At 38.4% G+C, this 24,880-nt stretch overlaps 1 protein-coding gene and 1 long non-coding RNA gene across 7 annotated transcripts; one reads left to right on the top strand and one right to left on the bottom strand.

Moving 5' to 3' along the window:
* Positions 1–243: 243 nt before the first annotated feature.
* Positions 244–24,416, bottom strand: LOC118235720 (myelin-associated glycoprotein-like). Of its 6 annotated transcripts, none has more exons than XM_035433409.1 (11): positions 24,108–24,415; positions 22,332–22,402; positions 20,648–21,013; positions 20,058–20,348; positions 19,361–19,615; positions 18,571–18,843; positions 16,184–16,283; positions 15,611–15,652; positions 2,030–2,080; positions 1,862–1,931; positions 244–1,056 (listed from the first exon to the last, which is right to left on the bottom strand). In XM_035433409.1, the coding sequence occupies exons 2-11, from the start codon at positions 22,372–22,374 to the stop codon at positions 979–981; spliced, it is 1,569 nt and encodes a 522-aa protein (XP_035289300.1). In that variant the 5' UTR covers positions 22,375–22,402; positions 24,108–24,415; the 3' UTR covers positions 244–978. The 6 variants fall into 6 exon arrangements, with proteins under 6 accessions (XP_035289300.1, XP_035289322.1, XP_035289291.1 ...); XM_035433431.1 differs by having other exon boundaries at positions 1,862–1,928; XM_035433400.1 differs by lacking the exons at positions 244–1,056; positions 1,862–1,931; positions 2,030–2,080 and adding exons at positions 12,994–13,584; positions 14,594–14,663; positions 14,762–14,812 and having other exon boundaries at positions 24,108–24,416.
* LOC118236070 lies at positions 3,140–15,968 on the top strand. The gene is made up of 2 exons (XR_004766979.1): positions 3,140–3,249; positions 15,855–15,968. It is a non-coding gene; the product is annotated as an uncharacterized LOC118236070 (long non-coding RNA).
* Positions 24,417–24,880: the final 464 nt, after the last annotated feature.

Raw genomic sequence — 24,880 nt, 5'->3', positions numbered from 1 at the left:
AATGGATGAATGTATGTGTGTCCATGGAATCTTTTCACCAAAGGGTGAGCTTGCACTTGCCTGACCTTGTTGTTGTGGCTTGCATTTCACTGACTAACTGGCTAAAGCTAAGTGTTGATCTGAGACAAAAACCAGTATATTTTTGCTCATCGCTGTTTGGTCCGTAGAAAATTTGGTGAGAGCTATGTTTTGTGTGCATTCATATGCAAAATGTGGTAATACACAATTGGTAAACTGAACGTTGTAGATTTACAGTTTAATTTTTAATCATTTAAGCCATTGCATCCTTAGTCAATTTGAAATCACAGTAGCTTTGCAGCCATTTTTCCCTGTTCCTCTTGTTCCTCTGATGTAATTCACACAGTGTGATGTTAGAACTAGTTTGACAGTCTTCCATCCATCCATCCATCCATCATCTATCGTACAAGGGCCATATATTTATCACAAAAGCTGACCCCTCTAACACCGTGAATTATTTATTGCAGCAAAGATATTCTCAGAACACAAAATAATCAATGAATTAAATATAAATGCTTCGCTCTTGATTATAGTAATATACTTGGTGACAATACATGTAGGCCTGTAAAGCAGTATATGGCAATATTAATAAACAATATTGAAATAAGACATCAAGTAATGTACCGTTAAAAAATCAAAAGGATCCTTTCCAAGCACCCAGCACACGTACTAGAGAACAGAATTAACCCTTCTTATGATTCTTGTGATACCAAAACCTCCATCTTCATGGCCGTTCAGTAATAAACGTGCTGGCAGAAATCACAAGCCTTATTCACATCGCGCACAAGCAACATCCGATAAAAAATAGTATCATATGTGAAATGTGTGCATGGAGACTTTGAATCAAAATTCCTGTCGTGTGACAAAGGCCTTATAAATACATAGTCATCGCTTGAACTGCCTCCGGATCACGTATGTTAAAGTAGCAGGTTTTTCTTAAGACTAGCCAACTTTGTGCCATTACATGTTCGCATAAATGTCCTCTTTAAAACAATTCTCATAATCCTCCTCTTCTTCTTCTTCTTCAAAATATGGTGTCTGGAAATAGAAAAGGAACACAGTGAAACCATTTCATTTCAGACACAAATGCACAGACGTTATACTTCCTGCAGTTCCAGAAAAGCTTGTATAGTGATGTTATGCCTCCAGGGTTGTGCATGTGTGCACTACCCCATTACTGTGCAAAAGATTACCTCTATTCATACTTTCTGTTGTAACTGTTTCCTATGGACCATGCAATTAGACACTATTTCACACCAGGCACAAAGAGCCTACACAATATTTAAAAAACTGTCTCCAGGGGAGGCATAACCAGATATTAATCATAGGGATGCCAATCATTTTGAAACCTACTGTATGTTCTGCAGAAAAAAAATGTATTACTCAATAAAAACTCTTTGTTTCTGAAAAATTGTGTTAAGATAACAGCATGTGGCTCCCCCTTACGTTAGAGCTGAAATTGGGCAGTGTAGCACAGTGGGTAAGGAACTGGGCTTGGATATCCATTACTGGATAGGACACTGCCGTTGAACCCTTGAGCAAGGTACTTAACCTGAATTGCTTCAGTACATATCCAGCTGTATAAATGGATGCAAGGTAAATGCTGTGTAAAATGTTGTGTAAGTCGCTCTGGATAAGAGCATCTGCTAAATGCTGTAATGTAATGTAAAATATGCCCCACTGTATGCTTTCATTTTTTACAGTCATTCTACTCACTTTCATGAAGGGTGCCAATAATTCTAGAATTGGCTGCTCACTTGATCTAAAATAGTATGTCTTTTAAAACCCAGAAAGAACACTTCATTTCAAGTGCCTACAGGCAATATTAAATTATTGAACTTACCGCACTGTTAACACAAATGTTATCACCCCCGGGAGCGGACGGATCTTCAACAGGCCCCTTTCCCCTGCTGCTAGATGGCATTAAAGACAGTCAATTCAGCATTATTCATTCATGTTTAATCAGAATATGAGTCTGAATATTTTTCTTCTGTGTACTTTAGAGACCTACCGGGATTTGGCTGGCGCTATGTTTTCCTGTGTTCCCACATGCTGGTCATCGCTGTGAAAATAAAACAAGAAATGACACGCGTATTACACACCCTAGCCCTTCGCCGCGGCAACACCCATGCACATTAAGTGTGTGTGTCATGCAAAATTCACCGTGAGCCGGACAGAAAGCTGCAGATAACAGACGGTTAATCAGCAAAAGTGAGGACTATTGATCGCCGACTGAAATCCCCACTGCTTAGATAGTGTGTGTAGTACCCCACTCCCACGGCACCAGCTGCTACTGGTTCAGCTCGTATTTGATGTGGAAAATATGACTCTTTGCCACATTAAGACAGAGCTGTAGTGGGCTATGCTGGTCAAGAGCCTGACAACAATTTGTTGACATGCCTTCAAAACCTGTGCCAGATAAGCCTGTATGATTGTCTGGAGCTATTACCTACTTTTTAAACTGAAATCATCCTTGTCAAATTTGCGTGCTTGCCTGCAAGTCTGTATGTACATTCTTGAGGCGATTTATAAAAATAAATTTGCAGTTTTGAAAAAATGATTATATTTTTTTAATGGATTTTGCTAACCAGCAAAAGGCAGTTTTTTTGGCTTGTGTTAATTGTTCAGAAAACTTTTGAACCAGTGTTTCAAAAAATTAGTTCAAGCATTTGAGATAATCTGTGACTAGGTAGAAATTGGTAGTGCGTATAGCATGAAACCTAGTTATATAATTAAATGCTTCTTTTGGACTGCATTTAATTATATAGCTAGTTAATTATGCAGCTAGTTGCTGTTTGCTGTTAATTAATAGTATTCATTAACAGCAATTTTTCTGTTGCATACTTCGGAGACTTACAGGCCTTCAGTTGAGTAGATGGGGTTTTTCTTTACTTCCACACTTTGAAGATTAAAAAATGTTAAAAAAAAAATAATGTTATATATATTTAATTTGCCACATTTTAATCAACGATTTCTTATGCTAAAACATGAGCGTAGGTTGGTAGGCCTTTGATGTGACATCTTCTGAGCACTTCAGTTTGCACCAATTTTGTACCAAATTCATCCAAACAACAGCCAGCCCAGTTTCAGGGGATATTCTATATTAAATGTAAAAGGCATGTCAAAAATGTCAAAAAATTGACAAAGCAGAGGGACATTTATAGGAGCAAAAACAAACAAAACCAGGAAAAAAGAAGGCTTCACTGCAGGCAATGAACTTTCGATTTCCTGGTCCATCTAAACATAATCCCATATATGTCGAAACATACAGCATACAAACAGCAGCCTGCGGGTGGCTTGCATGTTGATGTAATCAGTCCACCAGTAATTATTAACACGGCTTCATAAGCATTCCAGTATGTTGCAGTTACGTACATGATCAAACTGAGCACTTACTGCAACTGCAACATTGTACTGTGTCGTTGTACAAGTCTTGTACTCCCTTCGAAAAGTGAACGGTGCATTTTCTCACTTTATATAATGTGTGTTGTAGTACTATTTCCTTTTAAAACATATCTCCAGGGCATATATTATGAAATTTCCAGTCTGATGTGAGGGGTTTTCTAAATAACACTTACCGTTTTTTTCGTCTTGAACATTTCCACAGCAATAAAATAACCAATATGAGCACAAAGGCAGAAGCAGCTGAGCCTGATAAGTAGATGGCCATCAGTACTCCTGTGAGGATAAATTCCAGATTAATTGGGATGGCAGGTCTGCCATCCCACCAAGTTACGCCTTAAGGATAAGGATATTGCTGATGCCTTAATGTACTTTGTTGAGAGTTTTACTACAGAGGACGTTATTAATAGGCTGGAAGGCATATTCAGAACTAGGAATGTCTCAGAATATATTAATATAGAGAATAAAGAAGTATTGGATTGTTACAGGCATTTAGCAGACACTCTTATCCCGAGCGACTTATATTTTATCCAATGATACAGCTGGATATATACTGGAGCAATGCAGGTTAAGTACCTTGCTCAAGGGTACAAGGCAGTGTCCTACTGGTGAATCCTACTTAGCCATCATACTACACTGCCACCTACTGGATAAACTACATGAACTAAAGACAAGTCCCTGGCCCCCCTGATGACATGTAAACAAAAGTACCCAGAGAGTTAGGTGAGATCATCTTTAAACCACTGACAGAAAGTTTTGGACAGACTTTAGAAACTGGAGAAATACCAGAGGACTAGAAGTGAGGTAATGTAATGCACATATATATATATATATATAAACCGAGAAATACCCCTTTGATAGTGAAGGAAAATGGTAAAGTACCTCTGTGGTTGGTTTCCAGGACCCTTGTTTCGTTCCCATGTTTGTTGCTGGCGTAGCAGGACACCACATCAGTAAGGCCCAGGTGGAAATGCAGTGTGTGGACAGTGGCGGAGTCCTGTCCATCTGTGCTGTGGACGCTGCTGCTGTTTTCACTTTTGCCATCTGCAAGTTTCCACTGGACTCTGCTAGCGGGCCTGGACTCCACCAGGCACCGGCAGTTCACCCCTGTGATTTCTGCAACACAGCCTGATTCTGCTCCAATGCTTGGGGGGTCTGGAAATTATTAAAGAATTCCTATTATTATTATGATTATTATTAGATTTTTTAAACTACAGTTTTCAATTTATTTACATACTGTGCCAAATGTATGCCCGTATGACTAACTAGCCAAATTTTAAGATAAAAATGACCGTCTGCCTTTGTGCACTGCTGATGATGTTATATCAAATAAAAGTTTAGGCCTGACAATGACTTATACAAGTTCATGTGGAGATGAAACATACACAGCAATTTTAATTCAATTTGGACCTCTTACAGAAAGACATCTGTAGTTGTAGTTTAAAATCAAGCAGATCTCTCCTGAGATCCTTGCTCCATTTTATTTTTATGTCAAAACACTGATTACTGGAGACCCATCAAACACTGCAAATGTGTACCCAACACATCTCTGCACCTGATATATGCTCAGAAAGATGGTCATTACGTATTCATTTCAGGCCAGACGACAAAGACGTGAGGGCCTGTGTGTAACTGTCCAAATGAAACGTTTTGATCTGCACTTACACTCCACGCTGATCTTGGCCGGAGTGGAGTTCTTGTGCCCCTCTGTGTTGATGGCTGCACAGTAGAGAGCTTTAGTGTGTCTGGACACGTTGTGCAGTTTGTAGATTCGTTCCTCTGACAGCAGAGTGCCAGTGGTGTTGTACCACTGGTAGCCGTGTGCAGGAGGGTTACTGTCACTGGAGCACTGCACCTCCACAGCATCTCCCTCCTTCACCACTGTGGACTCAGGCTCGACCTCCACACGGACTGGGGCATCTAGATGAAAGACAACAGTCACAAACATAGTTTATTTCCACATAAACTCATAACACGGTCCTTTATTTGAACGTTTCACGAGCTAGGAGATATAAATACCCTCAAACTAAAGCTGACAATCCACATTTTAACCTCGCATTCATTGTATTTCAAATCCAATGTGCTGGAGTACAGAATCAAACCAACATAAATTTTGTTACAGTCCTAATACTTATGCATTTACAGTAACTGTAAATTATCTCATATTTCATGTGATGCATACCCAGATAGAGAACAATTCTACGAGTTTACATCTTCTTATAGCAGTATCACACATTTTGCCTCAGAATAAGATGCTATCAAAATGTGTTAGTTCTCATTTTGAAGAATATTGTGAAATACTTCAGGCTTTGTGCAGAAACATGTAAAATAAATAAATAAATTAGCCCACTTACATGCCACATTCAATATTTTAGAAGATTGCACAGATGTAACCTGCTGATACTTTGCTGTGCAAGTCAGATGCTGGTTGTGGTCAGAGTTTGTGGCAGTGAATGTCAGGCTTGATGTCACTCTCCATTGGCCGTTGGGCAGCTCCTCTGATTGGTTGGTGGTTGTTCCACTGCGGCTCCAGATCAGGTGAGGCAGCTCCGTGGGACAGGAGTGATACACAGAGCAGGAAGCAGTCACAGCGTCACCTGCTTTGACCTCCCCGCTCACGGTCAGCAATGGGGAGGCTGGAGAGTCTGTAGTCAAGTGAACACAAGCATCTAATAAACCGCCATCTGTAAGCTACAAGATCCCAATGAATCATTTTCAGTTTTCGGTCAACAAAGTGAGCTGTCACAATTCTAGAAATAAAGCCATGAAAACATATTTCCAATCACAGCTGGTCTCAAGCATGCAGTGGGGCTTTCAATAGCCAAAGTGCACAGACCTAAAAGGAACTGCTTATGTTTTACAATGACTTTAACGCAGGATCTTATCAGTATATACTCATGATTTTAAAAATAAGCCACATAGAGAACACTTCTTCAAACGCACCTTGGACATCAATGGAGATCATATTATGTTTGTAAGAGGCCTTATTAAAGTCATGAATCTCTATCCTAAAAATAAATGGGCCATTGTCCTTTTTTTTCAGGTGATTAATTCTCAGTGAACAGTTCTTCCTTGCGAGATCCCCAATCAAATTTGTCCGGCCCCTGAATTCTTCCATCACTTTGGAGGAGTCTGGGTGGTAAATGAATTGGTAGTCGGTCATTTGCCATATTCCTGTTATTGCTGGAGGCTTTTTTGGGGGGTCTGGGTAATTGAACTTGCAGGGAACCACGACACAGGACCCCTGCAGTGCTGATATTGTTTTTGGTATTTCTGCAGTCCATGAAGCCGTGTATACATTTAGCACTGGAAAAAAACACAATCACAGTGAGTCATTATGAGATTATGTTACATACAGACTTTAAAATGGTGTAAATTGTGTTCTTGGCTAGAAACAGCTGTACAAAATGAGTATTGTACCTTATCAAACCTGTGTTTTGTAGTTGTCCAATGACCATGATATGCACTTTTGTACGTCGCTTTGGATAAAAGCGTCTGCTAAATAAATGTAATGTAAATATTTTAGTTTTTTGTTGTTTTTACTCTTAGATTTGTTTCTGAATTTCTTGGCAACATTTTTTCCAAATTAGCCAAAATGTATATGGTCAGCCATTTTAGTCTCTTTCTAAAGGAGAAAAAATAATCTACATGTTAATCTGTGACTTTGTATCTCGCTGATTAACTAATTGAGCTCAAGTAAGTGTAAACAAAAAAAAAAAAACTATCACATTTTACGTGTCAATGTTATATTTCAAAATAAATTTGATTATTACATGACAGGCCTTTATTAGATGATCTTATTTAGAACGACTTATACAACTTATTATTTTTTTACATGGCTTTTACATTGCATTCATTTATACAGCTGGATATATACTTGATGCAATGCAGATTAAGTACTTTGCTCAAGGGTACAACAGCAGTGTCCTACGTGAGAATTGAACCTGTGACCTTTAGGTTACAAGCCCAGTGCCTTACCCATTATACTGCACTTCCGCCCCATGTATGCCACAGGCAACTGCAGAAAGTTCTGTGCTGTGCTATTTTGCCCTTAATTATCTAGATTTCATCATCTTTCAGATATTGTAGCTACAATCACCTTGACTGAATTAGGCAAGCCTGGGCTTTTAACACATTATTATTCATGTCAAAGTGAACAAGAATCATTCAGTGCCAATAATGAGGCGTGTACTTATCACTGATTAAGTGAAATCTCAGAACTCTCTCCTAATTTCAATAATGAGTAGCAAAGCAAGTTACAGTTTGACTATGGACAACAGACTTTTCTTAACATTTCTTAACATAACATAATGATGAGAACAGGCCATTCAGCCCAACAATGCTTGCCATATTCCTGACTATATTGTACCTAGTGGTCTAAGTACCTACAGACTAGTTAGTGTCTAACACCATATCAAGCCTGGTCTTGAAAAGCTGAAAAAAGTTTCTGCCTCTACTACGTGACCTGTGAATAGACATATTCTTACTGTAAACAAGCTGAAAGAGCAACAACAGTACCATTTGAGTAGATGGCATAAAACCACAAAGCCTGTGTTCTCATTGCAGATGAATGCAGAGGAAGACCTTGCCTGGTGGAAGAGAAAGAAATAGTTGCATGATATGGGGCCACTTTTAAAGAGAGTAGACATAGTCCATTGTGGTGTACTGAACCTGCCTTTTATTGCTAATATTTAACAATTGTAAACAACTGCATGTTTTGATCAACATTTAAAGATTTTTTAAAAGAACAATACATGTAGGCCTTAACTTGGATTTGTGATTATAGAGGCCTATTTCTTTTTTTTTTTCTTGTTTTTACAGTCAGCTTTCTGAGTTCTGCAATCATGAACATGGATCTGCTAAACCGAGTTTGTGAAGAAAAACTATTTCCTGCATTTATTTGTATTTCAAAGTAAACAAAAATGTTGACTGAATACAGGCTTCAGCATTTCACATACATATGCAGCATTAGCGTTTAATAGCATGAGCATTGTGTTGGGTTTCATTCATACATTAATAAAGTAACATACTACTAGTTAGTTAGTCAGTCAGTTAGTTAGTTAGTTAGTTAGTTAGGGTCTTTATTATCCCCTTGGGGTAATTTGTTCTGCAGCATAGTCTACAATAAATAACAATATATATATACCCATGACAACTGATGAAGATTAAAAAACATTTTTAAAAATACTGCACTTTATGTATCAAAGATTATGTATTTCAAATGTATGTGTAAAATGTTTCATCTTTCATTAATAATACCCTGATCTGTATTTTAAAGTCACATGACTATTAATTTCTCAGTAAATACAGTAGGCCTACACAAGGCTTATCACCTGATTAGGTGCAGCTTATTTCCTTTTTTGTTTCCGGAGTCTGTGGTTCTTTGCTCTTGTTCATTTAATGTCGTCTATTGGCCGTAAGGACAGGTTAGTCCTTGTTTGTGTAACTTAGTTTAATGTTCAGCAGAATTGTTGATACAGTAGGTTGCCAGTTGAGTCTGCACTTCTTGCATGTGCTTTCTCTCTTGAAACTATACTTTCCCCCGCAACAGCAATTCAATCCCACATATTTGCACAGTTTTCATTATACGCAACTGGATAAGAGAATCTGCTAAATGTCAGTAAAGTAAAAAGCCTAAATTACTGACGCCAAACATTTAAAATCAGTTATAGCATTTTTGTTTTGCTTTTCTGCTTTGTTTCATTTCATGTTTGTTTAACTGTACAGTTTGACTGGGCTGGCTAATTTGCTGGGTTCACTTCAGTTTACAACATCTCTCTACCAGTGTGTCCCTACCATCATCTCAGCCCACATAAGAAAGAAAAACACGTAAATCGCCTGCCAGAAATAAAATTAATTAATTAATTAATTGCACAATATAAACACAGTATTACACAAAATATGCAGTCAATTAGTGCCAGTTCATTCACAAGGTAATGGAAAGAATACTATAATATTAATTTGTATTCAATATAACACATCAAATGTAATCCAGCACAATCAAAGAGCATAATGTCAGGCTAAAATATCCAATATTTCATCTAGATTGTGCCAATAGTTGTCAAATTATGGCTTTTAATAGGTGGTAGCATACACCTAAATGCCTAAAACATTACCAACCCATAATTTAAAAATCAGCACACAGCCACATCAATACATACCTGCACTTTGATAATTCTGTTTCACTGTAATCCTTAAAAGATTATTCGATTTGTGCAGCTGATGAAGACACGATCAAACAACTGGTCAGGTCTGACTGAAAATGTGCATCATGTACCACATCCTAATAACAAAAGACAACTTCCTGCCTTGTAACTGAGCTAATTTCCTACACACTCATAAGAACCTCCTCCTGCAACCCCGTATCACACTCAAGATATTTAGCTGTAAAAATAAACTGAGCCACAAATACCACAGGTAGTAGTTCCATTTCAGGTGTTCCTGAGTGATATACACAGCCATTGGTAGTAGTGTCATTTCAGGTGTTCCTGAGGGACATAAGATTTCCATGTAAGCTTTACAAAATGTGTTCTGATATCATATGTCATCCTGAAACAACAAATGATGCCAGTTCTTACAGTTTCACTACTGCATATTCTGCCAGCTGGCAAGCAGAATATAGAACTGTCCCATTTTTATCACTTAATATTTTATGTACACTGTAGGGCAAATGTAACTGGACAGTTGGTTCTCATCGTTAAGCATCCTGCTAGCTACAGCAGGTAACAAAACCAGAAAAGATCTCAACCAAGCACTTACGCTGAGTTCCATAAGTTTGCCTCTCAAGCTTAATGTGGTAAAACATACAGGGAAATGTGCCGAAATTTACCATTTACAGTTATGCAAATCTGGCATCTAGTAACGTGGTTGCAACCATAGCAGTTATCTCTTTGAAGGCAGTCTTTGATATGCAGTTAAATCATACAAAAGCAATCCTTCCCACACGAATCATGGTGTGGCAAACACGCCTGCCACAGGCCACCGAAGTGGCTTTCCAAGGGGCCCTCCAGCACAGAGACACAGGGAGATGATGTTAAAACAGTCCACATTTATTCACGAGGGTTTGGCAAGATGGTAACGCCAAATGAGCAGATGTAAACCAGTCATGACCGAAGCTCCCCGTGTGAGTGGGGATGGCAGATTTAACCTGTGCGCAGTGATTACCTCACTACGCACAGGTGCAGCCACTCCTGTTCCTGGGCCCAATTAGCCTGGCCAATTATCTAATTCTTAACCAATTATCCAATTGGCCAGGTCTAATTAGCTTGACCCAGGCCAGGTGTGGCTGCTTAAACCAGCCATCCCCACACCACACATGGTTTACCACAATAAAGTCTATTGTTCTCACTGTAGAGTGACGTAGCAGTGGAAGTCAGTGGTTCCAGCTAATGAAAACCACTTTTAACTGAGTAAGTGAAACCAAAGGTTGGTCTGATTGGTCATACAGTAATAAACATACCTGCCTTTTCATGCTAAGTGTAATTGTTTCGGTCACACATTTCTACTGTGCTAAATACAACTCAACATTTCCAGCTCATCTCTGTAGCACAGCGTTACGAAGGTACCTACCACAGGCACACCATGTGAAAAAAGTGTTGCTTCTGTAAAATAGCTTTCTACCATCCTGCTAATGTATTAAAAATTAAATGAAATTTATGAAGCCAAAACAAACATATGGGGCAAAATTACATCTTCCAAATTATAAAGTTAAATCAATCCCTGTCTATTTATATTATACTTTATACGTTAGTCATATAAAATATTTTGGTTGTACTGTAAATAGATTTTTAGTCATAGTATATAATATACGTACAGTAGAGCATATAAACAGTTACTGAAAAATTCTAACATTCGTGGAAGCAGGCCAGCTAAACGTTCCCTCTCCACCAGCAGATGGCGCATTAACCACATCACCCCTCCACAGTTTGCCTCTGGCTTCCTGTTACGGTAGAGGTAGAGAGGAGTGTAGGAGGGCTTTCTCACAGAGGATTTTGCTGTTGAATCTTTTCGGTGCATCGGTGAAGGTAAAAGGTAAGCCATTCCTGTGTTATTGGTCTCTCATTTACAAATGAATTTCAATATTATACATATGCATTGCCACATATTCTGTTAAATGCAAAAGTACTGGGACAGTATTTTTGTTTTGGCTGTGTACTCTAACACAGTGGATTTACACTGTATCAAACAGTTGATTTTGACACACCCAAAGTTTTGGCTATGCCTCTGATCAATTTATTCCGTAGCCTCATGATGGCCTAATTTACTGGCATTGACACCTAGTTCAAATAACCTCAACAGACTCCAATTGCAAATTACACACCTAGAATCAACTCTAGACCTTTTTTGGGTGTCATGTATATTAATCAATGCCATGCAGCTGGTATTCAGCAAGAATCAGCTGAGCAGCCAATGACTTTTGTTCTTCTAAAATGGGGGACTATTTATAAAAAGTGTTGCAATTCCTACACGGTTACAGCTGTATATGTCCTCAAATTAAGGCTGACAGTCTGCACTTTAACCCCATACTCAATATTTTATTTTCAATGTGCTAGAGTAGAAAAGCCAAAAAAACAAATATCGCCGATATTTTTGCATTTAACTGTATATGTGTCCGGCGGCAGGGTGGTGCAGTGAGTAGCACTGTAGCCTCACAACAAGAAGGTCGTAGGTCCGAATCTCAGCTTGGGGCCTTTGTGTGTGGAGTTTGCATGTTCTCCCCGTGTCCGCGTTGGTTTCCTCAGGGTACTCTGGTTTCCTCCCACAGTCCAAAGACATGCAGGTAGGCTAATTGGAGACTCTAAATTGCCCATAGGTATGAGTGAGCGAGTGAATGGTGTGTGTGCCCTGCGATAGATTGGCGGCCTGTCCAGGGTGTGTTCCTGCCTCTCGCCCAATGCATGCTGGGATAGGCTCCAGTGCCCCCCGTGACCCTGCTCAAGATATAGATAATGGATGGACCCAGCTCAGGATAAACGGGCATAGATAATGGATGGACCCAGCTCAGGATAAGTGGGTATAGATAATGGATGGACCCAGCTCAGGATAAGCGGGTATAGATAATGGATGGACCCTGCTCAGGATAAGCGAGTACAGATAATGGATGGATGTATGTGTTTTTGTGGAATCTTTTCACCAAAGGGTGAGCTTGTACTTGCCTTACCTTGTTGTTGTGGCTGGCATTTCACTGACTAACTGGCTAAAGCTAGGTGTTGATTTGAGACAAAAACCAGTATATTTTTGCTCATCACTGTTCGGTCCATAAAAATTTGGCGAGAGCTATGTTTTTTTGTGCATTAATATGCACAATGTGGTAATACACAATTTGTGAACTGAACGTCGTAGATTTACAGTTTAATTTTTAATCATTTAAGCCATTGTCAGGGCGGCTTCCATCCTTATTCAATTTGAAATCACAGTAGCTTTGCAACCATTTTTCCCTGCTTCTCTTGTTCCTCTGATGTAATTCACACAGTGTATGATGTTAGGATTAGTTTGACAGTCTTCCATCCATCCATCCATCCATCATCTATCGTACAAGGGCCATATATTTATCACAAAAGCTGACCCCTCTAACACCGTGAATTATTTATTGCAGCAAAGATATTCTCAGAACACAAAATAATCAATGAATTAAATATAAATGTTTCGCTCTTGATTATAGTAATATACTTGGTGACAATACATGTAGGCCTTCAAAGCAGTATAAGGCAATATTAATAAACAATATTGAAATAAGACATCAAGTAATGTACCGTTAAAAAATCAAAAGGATCCTTTCCAAGCACCCAGCACACGTACTAGAGAACAGAATTAACCCTTCTTATGATTCTTGTGATACCAAAACCTCCATCTTCATGGCCGTTCAGTAATAAACATGCTGACAGAAATCACAAGCCTTATTCACATCGCGCACAAGCTATATCCGATAAAAAAGTATCGTATGTGAAATGTGTGCATGGAGACTTTGAATCAAAATTCCTGTAGTGTGACAAAGGCCTTATAAATACATAGTCATCGCTTGAACTGCCTCCGGATCACGTATGTTAAAGTAGCAGGTTTTTCTTAAGACTAGCCAACTTTGTTCCATTACATGTTCGCATAAATGTCCTCTTTAAAACAATTCTCATAATCCTCCTCTTCTTCTTCTTCTTCAAAATATGGTGTCTGGAAATAGAAAAGGAACACAGTGAAACCATTTCATTGCAGACACAAATGCACAGAAGTTATACTTCCTGCAGCTCCAGAAAAGCTTGTATAGTGATGTTATGCCTCCAGGGTTGTGCATGTGTGCACTACCCCATTACTGTGCAAAAGATTACCTCTATTCATACTTTCTGTTGTAACTGTTTCCTATGGACCATGCAATTAGACACTATTTCACACCAGGCACAAAGAGCCTACACAATATTTAAAAAACTGTCTCCAGGGGAGGCATAACCAGATATTAATCAAAGGGATGCCAATCATTTTGAAACCTACTGTATGTTCTGCAGAAAAAAATTGTATTACTCAATAAAAACTCTTTGTGTCTGAAAAATTGTGTTAAGATAACAGCATGTGGCTCCCCCTTACGTTAGAGCCGAAAATGGGCAGTGTAGCACAGTGGGTAAGGAACTGGGCTTGGATATCCATTACTGGATATGACACTGCCGTTGTACCCTTGAGCAAGGTACTTAACCTGAATTGCTTCAGTACATACCCAGCTGTATAAATGGATGCAAGGTAAATGCTGTGTAAGGGGCGACATAGCTCAGGAGGTAAGACCGATTGTCTGGCAGTCGGAGGGTTGCCGATTCAAACCCCGCCCTGGGCATGTCGAAGTGTCCTTGAGCAAGACACCTAACCCCTAACCCCTAACTGCTCTGGCGAATGAGAAGCATCAATTGTAAAGCGCTTTGGATAAAAGAGCTATACAAATGGAGTCCATTTACCATTCACCAAAATGTTGTGTAAGTCGCTCTGGATAAGAGCATCTGCTAAATGCTGTAATGTAATGTAAAATATGCCCCACTGTATGCTTTCATTTTTTACAGTCATTCTACTCACTTTCATGAAGGGTGCCAATAATTCTAGAATTGGCTGCTCACTTGATCTAAAATAGTATGTCTTTTAAAACCCAGAAAGAACACTTCATTTCAAGTGCCTACAGGCAATATTAAATTATTGAACTTACCGCACTGTTAACACAAATGTTATCACCCCCGGGAGCGGACGGATCTTCAACAGGCCCCTTTCCCCTGCTGCTAGATGGCATTAAAGACAGTCAATTCAGCATTATTCATTAATGTTTAATCAGAATATGAGTCTGAATATTTTTCTTCTGTGTACTTTAGAGACCTACTGGGATTTGGCTGGCGCTATGTTTTCCTGTGTTCCCACATGCTGGTCATCGCTGTGAAAATAAAACAAGAAATGACACGCGTATTACACACCCTAGCCCTTCGCCGCGGCAACCCCCATGCACGTTAGCCTGTGTGTCATGCAAAATTCACCGTGAGCCGGACAGAAAACTGCAGATAACAGACGGCTAATCAGCAAAAGTGAGGACTATTGATCGCCGACTGAAATCTCCACTGCTTAGATAGTGTGTGTAGTACCCCACTCCCACGGCACCAGTTGCTACTAGTTCAGCTCGTATTTGATGTCGAAAATATGACTCTTTGTCACATTAAGAAAGAGCTGTAGTGGGCTATGCTGGTCAAGAGTCTGACAACAATTTGTTGACATGCCTTAAAAACCTGTGCCAGATAAGTCTGTATGATTGTCTGGAGCTATTACCTACTTTTTAAACTGAAATCATCCTTGTCAAATTTGCGTGCTTGCCTGCAAGTCTGTATGTACATTCTTGAGGCGATTTTTAAGAATAAATTTGCAGTTTTGAAAAAATGATTATGTTTTAAAAATGGATTTTGCTAACCAACAAAAGGCAGTTGTTTTGTGGCTTGTGTTAATTGTTCAAAAAACTTTTGAACCAGTGTTTCAAACAATTAGTTCAAGCTATGACTAGGTAGAAATTGGTAGTGAGTGTAGCATGAAACCTAGTTATATAATTAAATGCTCCTTTTGGACCGCATTTAATTATATAGCTAATTAAGTATGCAGCTAGTTACTGTTCGCTGTTAATTAATAGTATTAATTTTTGTCTATACTGAATATGCACATTTTTCTGTCGCATACTTTGGAGACTTACAGGTCTGCAGTTGAGTAGACAGGGTTTATCTTTACTTCCACACTTTAAAAGCAACAAAAAAAAAATGTTATACATGTTTCATTTGCCACATTTTAATTAGCGATTTCTTATGCTAAAACATAAGTGTAGGTAGGTGGGCCTATGATGTGACATCATCTGAGCACTTCGGTTTGCATTTCGTACCAAATTCATCCAAACAACAGCCAGCCCAGTTTCAGGGGATAATCTATATTAAATGTAAAAGGTCCATCTAAACATAATCCCATTCCTTTTGAAACATACATCATACAAACAGTAGCCTGTGGGTGGCTTGCATGTTGATGTAATCCATTAGTAATTAATCACAGCTTCATAAGCATTCCAGTATGTTTCAGTTATGTACAGTGTTAAAATGAGGACTTACTGCAATGCAACATTGTACTGTGTCATTGTACTCCCTTTGAAAAGTGAACGGTACATTTTTTCATTTTATATAATATGTGTTGCAGTACTGCTTCCTTTTAAAACATATCTCCAGGGCATATATTATGAAATTTCCAGTCTGATGTGAGGGGTTTTCTAAATAACACTTACCGTTTTTTTCGTCTTGAACATTTCCACAGCAATAAAATAACCAATATGAGCACAAAGGCAGAAGCAGCCGCGCCTGATAAGTAGATGGCCATCAGTACTCCTGTGAGGATAAATTCCAGATTAATTGGGATGGCAGGTCTGCCATCCCACCCTGCTACACTGTAAGGATAAGGATATTGCTGATGCCTTAATTTACTTTTTGAGAGTTTCACTACAGAGGAGGTTACCAATAGGCTGCAAGGCATATTCAGAACACAGAACGTCTCAGAATATATTAATATAGAGAATAAAGAAGTATTGGATTGTTACAGGCATTTAGCAGACGCTTATCCCAAGCGACTTATATTGTATCCAGTGATACAGCTGGATATGTACTGAAGCAATGCAGGTTAAATACCTTGCTCAAGGGTACAACGGCAGTGTCCTACCTGTGAATCGAGTCTGCGACCTTAAATTAGGTTACAAGACCAACTCCTTAGCCATTATACTACCCTTCCGCCTACTGGATAGATTACATAAACTAAAGACAAGTCCCTGGCCCTGATGGCATATACCTAAGAGTACTCAAAGATTTAGCTGAGATCATCTTTAAACCACTGGCAGAAAGTTTTGGACAGACTTTAGAAAATGCAGAAATACCAGACGACTAGAAGCAAGGTAGTGTAATGCACACACACACACACACACACATATATATATATATATATATATATATATATATATATATATTAGGGCTGTAAAACTTAACGCGATAATAACGCGTTAACGCACATTCGTTTTAACGCCACTAATTTTTTTAACGCACGTTCTGTTATGCTGAACGTTTGCCCGACCCTTATGCTACGTTCAAGACAACTTGGAACTAGCAAAAAACGAGGTCCGAGTTGTGAAAAAAGCAACTGAACGGTCGTAGAACTCGGAATTATAGGTCGGAAATTCGAGCATCATTTCTGAGCTCCGACTTTTCCGACTACCGGATTGGTTACGTCACATTAAGATAAATGGCGGCATTTGTAGTTCGTGGTAAGAAAGAAAAATGGTGTATTTAGGCTTTTCATGCATTTGCATTTGGGTGTGTGATTATGTGATATGCGTTAGTATCGTTTATGTTTGCCATTCACTATAGCAATATTTGAAATTTAAAAGTTACGATATCCATCAACAACTTTTTTCGCTAGCCAACTTAGCTATTAAACGTTATTTTGCTCAGAAATAAAAGCTGCAAATGATATAACCTGACAGTGATACCATATTTACATTTCAGTACTACTGCAGCCTAACTAGTTTCGCGGTTTCACTCTATTTACTCATTTAATATACTCCTTACCAATAAAAAAAAGCAGCGTGTACTGTGGGAATCCATGTTTCCCGAGTAAAACAGGGCGAACACAGTTTTTCATTGTCTGGGCATACTTTTCAGAAGTAGGGAGCTGCCCTGTTGTCCGACAATGTAAACAGGCTTGTCTGTTTAAGCAACTGGCTCGGTCCAAAGAAATAGAAGTAGCCTATAGCCGAACTGTTGTATCCAAGGAAATTGAAGTATAGCCTAACTGCAATATCCTGGTTCGAGTCCTAGTTCTGTATTATACTCCCTTTCCACTGTTTCCGGCTCACTTTATTTATTGTTTGTTTTATTTTGTATCATGGTGTTTTGATCCCACATAGTAGAAGGGGATGTTTTGTGAGCCTTTATTTACCCCATGTGAGGTTGGACACAATTACGTTGTGTGAGTTGCTTTAGAAGTGCGAGGGATCCAGGGAATGATCTTTGAGCAATGGAAAATTTAGCTGACCAATGTACCTGTTGTAGAATGTGTCTGTTGTTGCGATGCATTGAGGTCCATCGTTTTGTGTTAATGCTTAAAAAACGGGATGTTTTAGTGAACCTTTATAAGCATAAAGTCGGACACACTACATTGCGTGAGTACTCATATTACTAAGTAATGTTAAATTTAACAGGTCAATATGCCCATCTGTTGTTGCCTGTTGGGCTTGAGTTTGCCATGTTATAATTTGAGCATATTTTGTTATGCTAAATGCAGTACCTTTGAGGGTTTCTGGACAATATTTGTCATTGTTTTGGGTTGTTAATTGATTTCCAATAATAAATAAACATAAATTTGCAGAAAGCAAGCATATTTGTTCACTCCCATGTTGATAAGAGTATTAAACACTTGAAAAATATCCCTTTAAGGTACATTTTGAAAAGATAAAAAATGTGTGATTAATGTGCGATTAATCGCGATTAACTATGGACAATCATGCGATTAATCGCAATTAAATATTTTAATCAATTGACAGCCCTAATATATATATATATATATATATATATATATATATATATACATATATAACCCCTTTGAAAGTTAAGGAAAATGGTAAAGTACCTCTTTGGTTGGTTTCCAGGACCCTTGTTTCGTGCCCATGTCTGTTGCTGGCGTAGCAGGACACCACATCAGTAAAGCCCAGGTGGAAATGCAGTGTGTGAACAGTGGCGGAGTCCTGTCCATCTGTGCTGTGGACGCTGCTGCTGTTTTCACTTTTGCCATCTGCAAGTTTCCACTGGACTCTGCTAGCGGGCCTGGACTCCACCAGGCACCGGCAGTTCACCCCTGTGATTTCTGCAACACAGCCTGATTGTGCTCCAATGCTTGGGGGGTCTGGAAATTATTAAAGAATTCCTATTATTATTATGATTATTATTAGATTTTTTAAACTACAGTTTTCAGTTTATTTACATACTGTGCCAAATGTATGCCTGTATCACTAACTAGCCAAATTTGAATATAAAAACAAAACATCTGCCTTTGTGCACTGCTGATGATGTTAGGGCAAATAAATGGAAAAGTTGAGGCCTGACAATAACTTACACAAGTTCATGTGGAGATGAAACATACACAGCAATTTTAATTCAATTTGGACCTCTTACAGAAAGACATCTGTAGTTGTAGTTTAAAATCAAGCAGATCTCTCCTGAGATCCTTGCTCCATTTTATTTTTATGTCAAAACACTGATAACTGGAGACCCATCAAACACTGCAAATGTGTACCCAACACATCTCTTCACCTGATATATGCTCAGAAAGATGGTCATTACGTATTCATTTCAGGCCAGACGACAAAGACGTGAGGGCCTGTGTGTAACTGTCCAAATGAAACGTTTTGATCTGCACTTACACTCCACGCTGATCTTGGCCGGAGTGGAGTTCTTGTGCCCCTCTGTGTTGATGGCTGCACAGTAGAGAGCTTTAGTGTGTCTGGACACGTTGTGCAGTTTGTAGATTCGTTCCTCTGACAGCAGAGTGCCAGTGATGTTGTACCACTGGTAGCCGTGTGCAGGAGGGTTACTGTCACTGGAGCACTGCATCTCCACAGCATCTCCCTCCTTCACCACTGTGGACTCAGGCTCGACCTCCACACGGACTGGGGCATCTAGATGAATGACAACAGTCACAAACATAGTTTATTTCCACATAAACTCATAACATGGTCCTTTATTTGAACGTTTCATGAGCTAGGAGATATAAATACCCTCAAACTAAAGCTGACAATCTGCATTTTAACCTCGCATTCATTGTATTTCAAATCCAATGTGCTGGAGTACAGAATCAAACCAACATAAATTTTGTTACAGTCCTAATACTTTTGCATTTACAGTAACTGTTAATTATCTCATATTTCATGTGATGCATACCCAGATAGAGAACAATTCTACGAGTTTACATCTTCTTATAGCAGTATCACACATTTAGCCTCAGAATAAGATGCTATCAAAATGCATTAGTTCTCATTTTGAAGAATATTGTGAAATACTTCAGGCTTTGTGCAAAAACATGTAAAATAAATAAATAAATAAATAAATTAGCCCACTTACATGTCACATTCAATATTTTAGAAGATTGCACAGATGTGACCTGCTGATACTTTGCTGTGCAAATCAGATGCTGGTTGTGGTCAGAGTTTGTGGCAGTGAAAGTTAAGTTTGACGTCTCTTTCCATTGGCCGTTGGGCAGCTCCTCTGATTGGTTGGTGGTTGTTCCACTGCGGCTCCAGATCAGGTGAGGCAGCTCCATGGGACAGGAGTGAGACACAGAGCAGGAAGCAGTCACAGCGTCACCTGCTTTGACCTCCCTGCTCACGGTCAGCCGTGGGGAGGCTGGAGAGTCTGTAGTCAAATGAAAACAAGCATCTAATAAACCGCCATCTGTAAGCTACAAGATACCAATGAATCATTTTCAGTTTTTGGTCAACAAAGTGAGCTGTCACAATTCTAGAGAATAAAGCCATGAAAACACATTTCCAATCACAGCTGGTCTCAAGAATGCAGTGGGGCTTTCAATAGCCAAAGTGCAAAGACCTAAAAGGAAGTGCCTATGTTTTACAATGACTTGAACCCAGGATCTTATCAGTATATACTCATGATTTTAAAAATAAGCCACATAGAGAACACTTCTTCAAACGCACCTTGGACATCAATGGAGACCGATTTATCTTTGTAAGAGTACTTATCAAAGTCACGAATCTCTATCCTAAAAATAAATGGGCCATTGTCCTTTTTTTTCAGGTGATTAATTCTCAGTGAACAGTCTTTTCTTGCAATATCCCCAATCAGATTTGTCCGGCCCCTGAATTCTTCCATCACTTTGGAGGAGTCCGGGTGATAAATGTATATGTCTTGATTTGTCGTGTGCCATATTCCTGTCAGGTCTGTAGGCTTTATTTCACGGTCTGGGTAATTGAACTTGCAGGGAACCACGACACAAGACCCCTGCAGTGCTGAGATTGTTTGTGGTATTTCTGCAGTCCATGAAGCCGCGTGCACATTTAGCACTGGAAAAAAACACAATCATAGTGTGACATTATGAGATTATGTTCCATACAGACTTTAAAATGGTGTGAAGTGTGTTCTTGGGTAGAAACAGCTGTACGAAATGAGTATTTACCTTATTGAACCTGTGTTTTGTAGTTGTGCAATGACCATGATATGCACTTTTGTACGTCGCTTTGGATAAAATCGTCTGCTAAATAATGTAAATATTTTAGTTTTTTTGTCATTTTTACTCCTAGATTTGTTTCTGAATTTCTTGGCAACACTTTTTCCAAATTAGCCAAAATGTATATGGTCAGCCATTTTAGTCTCTTTCTAAAAGAAAAAAAAAAATCTACATGTTAATCTGTGTCTTTGTATCTCGCTGATTAACTAATTGAGCTCAAGTAAGTGTAAACAAAATAAAAACAGTCACATTTATGTATCAATGTTTTTATTTCAAAATAAATTTGAATATTACATTACAGGCCTTTACCAGATGATCATATTTAGAACGACTTACACAACTTTTTTTTTTTTATATATATACTGAAGCAATGCAGATTAAGTACCTTGCTCAGGGGTACAACAGCAGTGTCCTACGTGAGAATCGAACCTGTGACCTTTAGGTTACAAGCCCAGTGCCTTACCCATTATACTGCACTTCCGCCCCATGTAAGCCACAGGCAACTGCAGAAAGTTCTGTGCTGTGCTATTTTGCCCTTAATTATCTAGATTTCATCATCTTTCAGATATTGTAGCTACAATCACCTTGATTGAATTAGGCAAGCCTGAGCTTTTAACATATTATTGGCTGAAAAGCATAGGCTCACTGTAACCACCAAGGCCAGTTGTGTCTTTTTTTTTTTTTTTGGAACACCACCGACACCCAAATAAAATCCATTTTGGCTTCAACAAATATAAGTAATTTAGCATTTTTCTTTTATTCATGTCAAAGTGAACAAGAATCATTCAGTGCCAACAATGAGGGATTTTAGTGTGTACTTATCACCAATTAAGTGAAATCTCAGAACTCTCTCCAAATTTCAATAATGAGTAGCAAAGCAAGTTACAGTTTGACTATGGACAAAAGACCTTTCTTAACATTTCTTAACATAACATAATGATGAGAACAGGCCATTCAGCCCAACAATGCTTGCCATATTCCTGACTATATTGTACCTAGTGGTCTAAGTACCTACAGACTAGTTAGTGTCTAACACCATATCAAGCCTGGTCTTGAAAAGCTGAAAAGGTTTCTGCCTCTACTATGTGACTTGTGAATAGACATATTCTATCTGTGAACAAGCTGAAAGAGCAACAACAGAATAAAAACAGTACCATATGAGTAGATGGCATAAAACCATAAAGCCTGTGTTCTCATTGCAGATGAATGCAGAGGAAGACCTTGCCTGGTGGAAGAGAAAGAAATAGTTGCATGATATAGGGCCACTTTTAAAGACAGTAAACATAGTCCATTGTGGTGTACTGAACCTCAAGAAACTCAACTCAGGTTATTTATAACTGAACCGCAGAAACAGTGAAATGCAACACAACTCTGCAAAGTGTTAAAAGCTTGGTCAGGTTTGGCTGAAGGCATTTGGTTCAAGTTAAACAAACCCCAATTGTTGAGACAAATGACATACATATTTTTAAACATATTTTCTTGTTTACACAAACACAATGTATAGTATAAGACTACACAGTATACTGCCTTTTATTGCTAATTTAACAATTGTACACAACTGCATGTTTTGATCAACATTTAAAGATTTTTTAAAAGAACAATACATGTAGACCTTAACTTGGATTTGTGATTAAATTTAGATGCCTGTTTCTTTTTTTCTCTATTTTTAACAGTCAGCTTCATGAACATGAATCTGCTAAACCGAGTTTGTGAAGAAAAACTATTTCCTGCATTTATTTGTATTTCAAAGTAAACAAAAATGTTGACTGAATACAGGCTTCAGCATTTCACATACATATGCAGCATTAGCGTTTAATAGCATGAGCATTGTGTCGGGTTTCAGTCATTCATTAATAAAGTAGCATACTACTAGTTAGTTAGTCGGTCAGTTAGTTAGTTAGTTAATTAGTTAGAGTCTTTATTATTCCCTTGGGGTAATTTGTTCTGCAGCATAGTCTACAATAAATAACAATATATATATACCCATGACAACTGATAGATTAAAAAACATTTTTTAAAATACTGCACTTTATATACCAAAGATTATGTTTTTGAAATGTATGTATAAAATGTTTCATCTTTCATTAATAATACCCTGTGCTGTATTTTAAAGTCACATGACTATTAATGTCTCAGTAAAAACAGTAGGCCTACACAAGGCTATCGCCTCATTAGGTGCAGCTTATTTCCTTTTTTGTTTCCGGAGTCTGTGGTTCTTTGCTCTTGTTCATTTAATGTTGTCTACTGGCCGCAAGGACAGGTTAGCCTTTGTTTGTGTAACTCAGTTTAATGTTCAGCAGAATTGTTGATACAGTAGGTTGCCAGAGTCTGCACTTCTTGCATGTGCTGTCTCTCTTGAAACCATACTTTCCCCCTCTACAGCAATTCAATCCCACATATTTGCACAGTTTTCATTATACGTAACTGGATAAGAGAATCTGCTAAATGTCAGTAAAGTAAAAAGCCTAAATTACTGACGCCAAACATTTCAAATAAGTTATAGCATTTTTGTTTTGCTTTTCTGCTTTGTTTCGTTCGGTTTGTTTAACTGTACAGTTTAACCGGACTGGCTAATTTGCTGGGTTCACTTCAGTTTACAACATCTCTCTACCAGTGTGTCCCTACCATCATCTCAGCCCACATAAGAAAGAAAAACACGTAAAACAAAATATGCAGTCAATTAGTGCCAGTTCTTTCACAAGGTAATGGAAAGAATACTATAATATTAATTTGTATTCAATATAACACATCAAATGTAATCCAGCACAATCAAAGAGCATAATGTCAGGCTAAAATATCCAATATTTCATCTAGATTGTGCCAATAGTTGTCAAATTATGGCTTTTAATAGGTGGTAGCATACACCTAAATGCCTAAAACATAATCAACCCATAATTTAAAAATCAGCACACAGCCACATCAATACATACCTGCACTTTGATAATTCTGTTTCACTGTAATCCTTAAAAGATTATTCGATTTGTGCAGCTGATGAAGACACGATCAAGCAACTGGTCAGGTCTGACTGAAAATGTGCATTATGTATCACATCCTAATAACAAAAGACAACTTCCTGCATTGTAACTGAGCTATTTTCCTACACACTCATATGAACTTCCTCCTGCACCCCCGTATCACACTCAAGATATTTAGCTGTAAAAATAAACTGAGCCACAAATACCACAGCTAGTAGTGCCATTTCAGGTGTTCCTGAGTGATATACACAGCCATTGGTAGTAGTGTCATTACAGGTGTTCCTGAGGGACATAAGATTTTTAAGTAAACTTTACAGTATGTGTTCTGATAAAATATGTCATCCTGAAAAAAGTAATGCCAATTCATCCAGTTTCACTACTGCATATTCTGCCAGCTAGCAAGCAGAAAATAGAAATGTCGCCTTTTTTATTTAAAAATTTTAAGAAAAGGATGTTGCTGGTAAAAAGAAATAGACTTAATATTTTATGTACACTGTAGGGCAAATGTAACTGGACAGTTGGTTCTCATCGTTAAGCATCCTGCTAGCTACAGCAGGTAACAAAACATGGAAATATCTCAACCAAGCACTTACGCTGAGTTCCATAAGTTTGCCTCTCAAGCTTAATGTGGTAAAGCATACAGGGAAATGTTCCAAAATTTACCATTTACAGTTATGCAAATCTGGCATCTAGTAACGTGGTTGCAACCATAGCACTTATCTCTTTGA

The sequence above is a fragment of the Anguilla anguilla genome, chromosome 1, assembly GCF_013347855.1.
Source record: "Anguilla anguilla isolate fAngAng1 chromosome 1, fAngAng1.pri, whole genome shotgun sequence".
Lineage (NCBI taxonomy): Eukaryota > Metazoa > Chordata > Actinopteri > Anguilliformes > Anguillidae > Anguilla > Anguilla anguilla.
The sequence above is the reverse complement of the archived record's forward strand: the minus strand, read 5'-3'. Positions and strand labels throughout refer to the sequence as shown.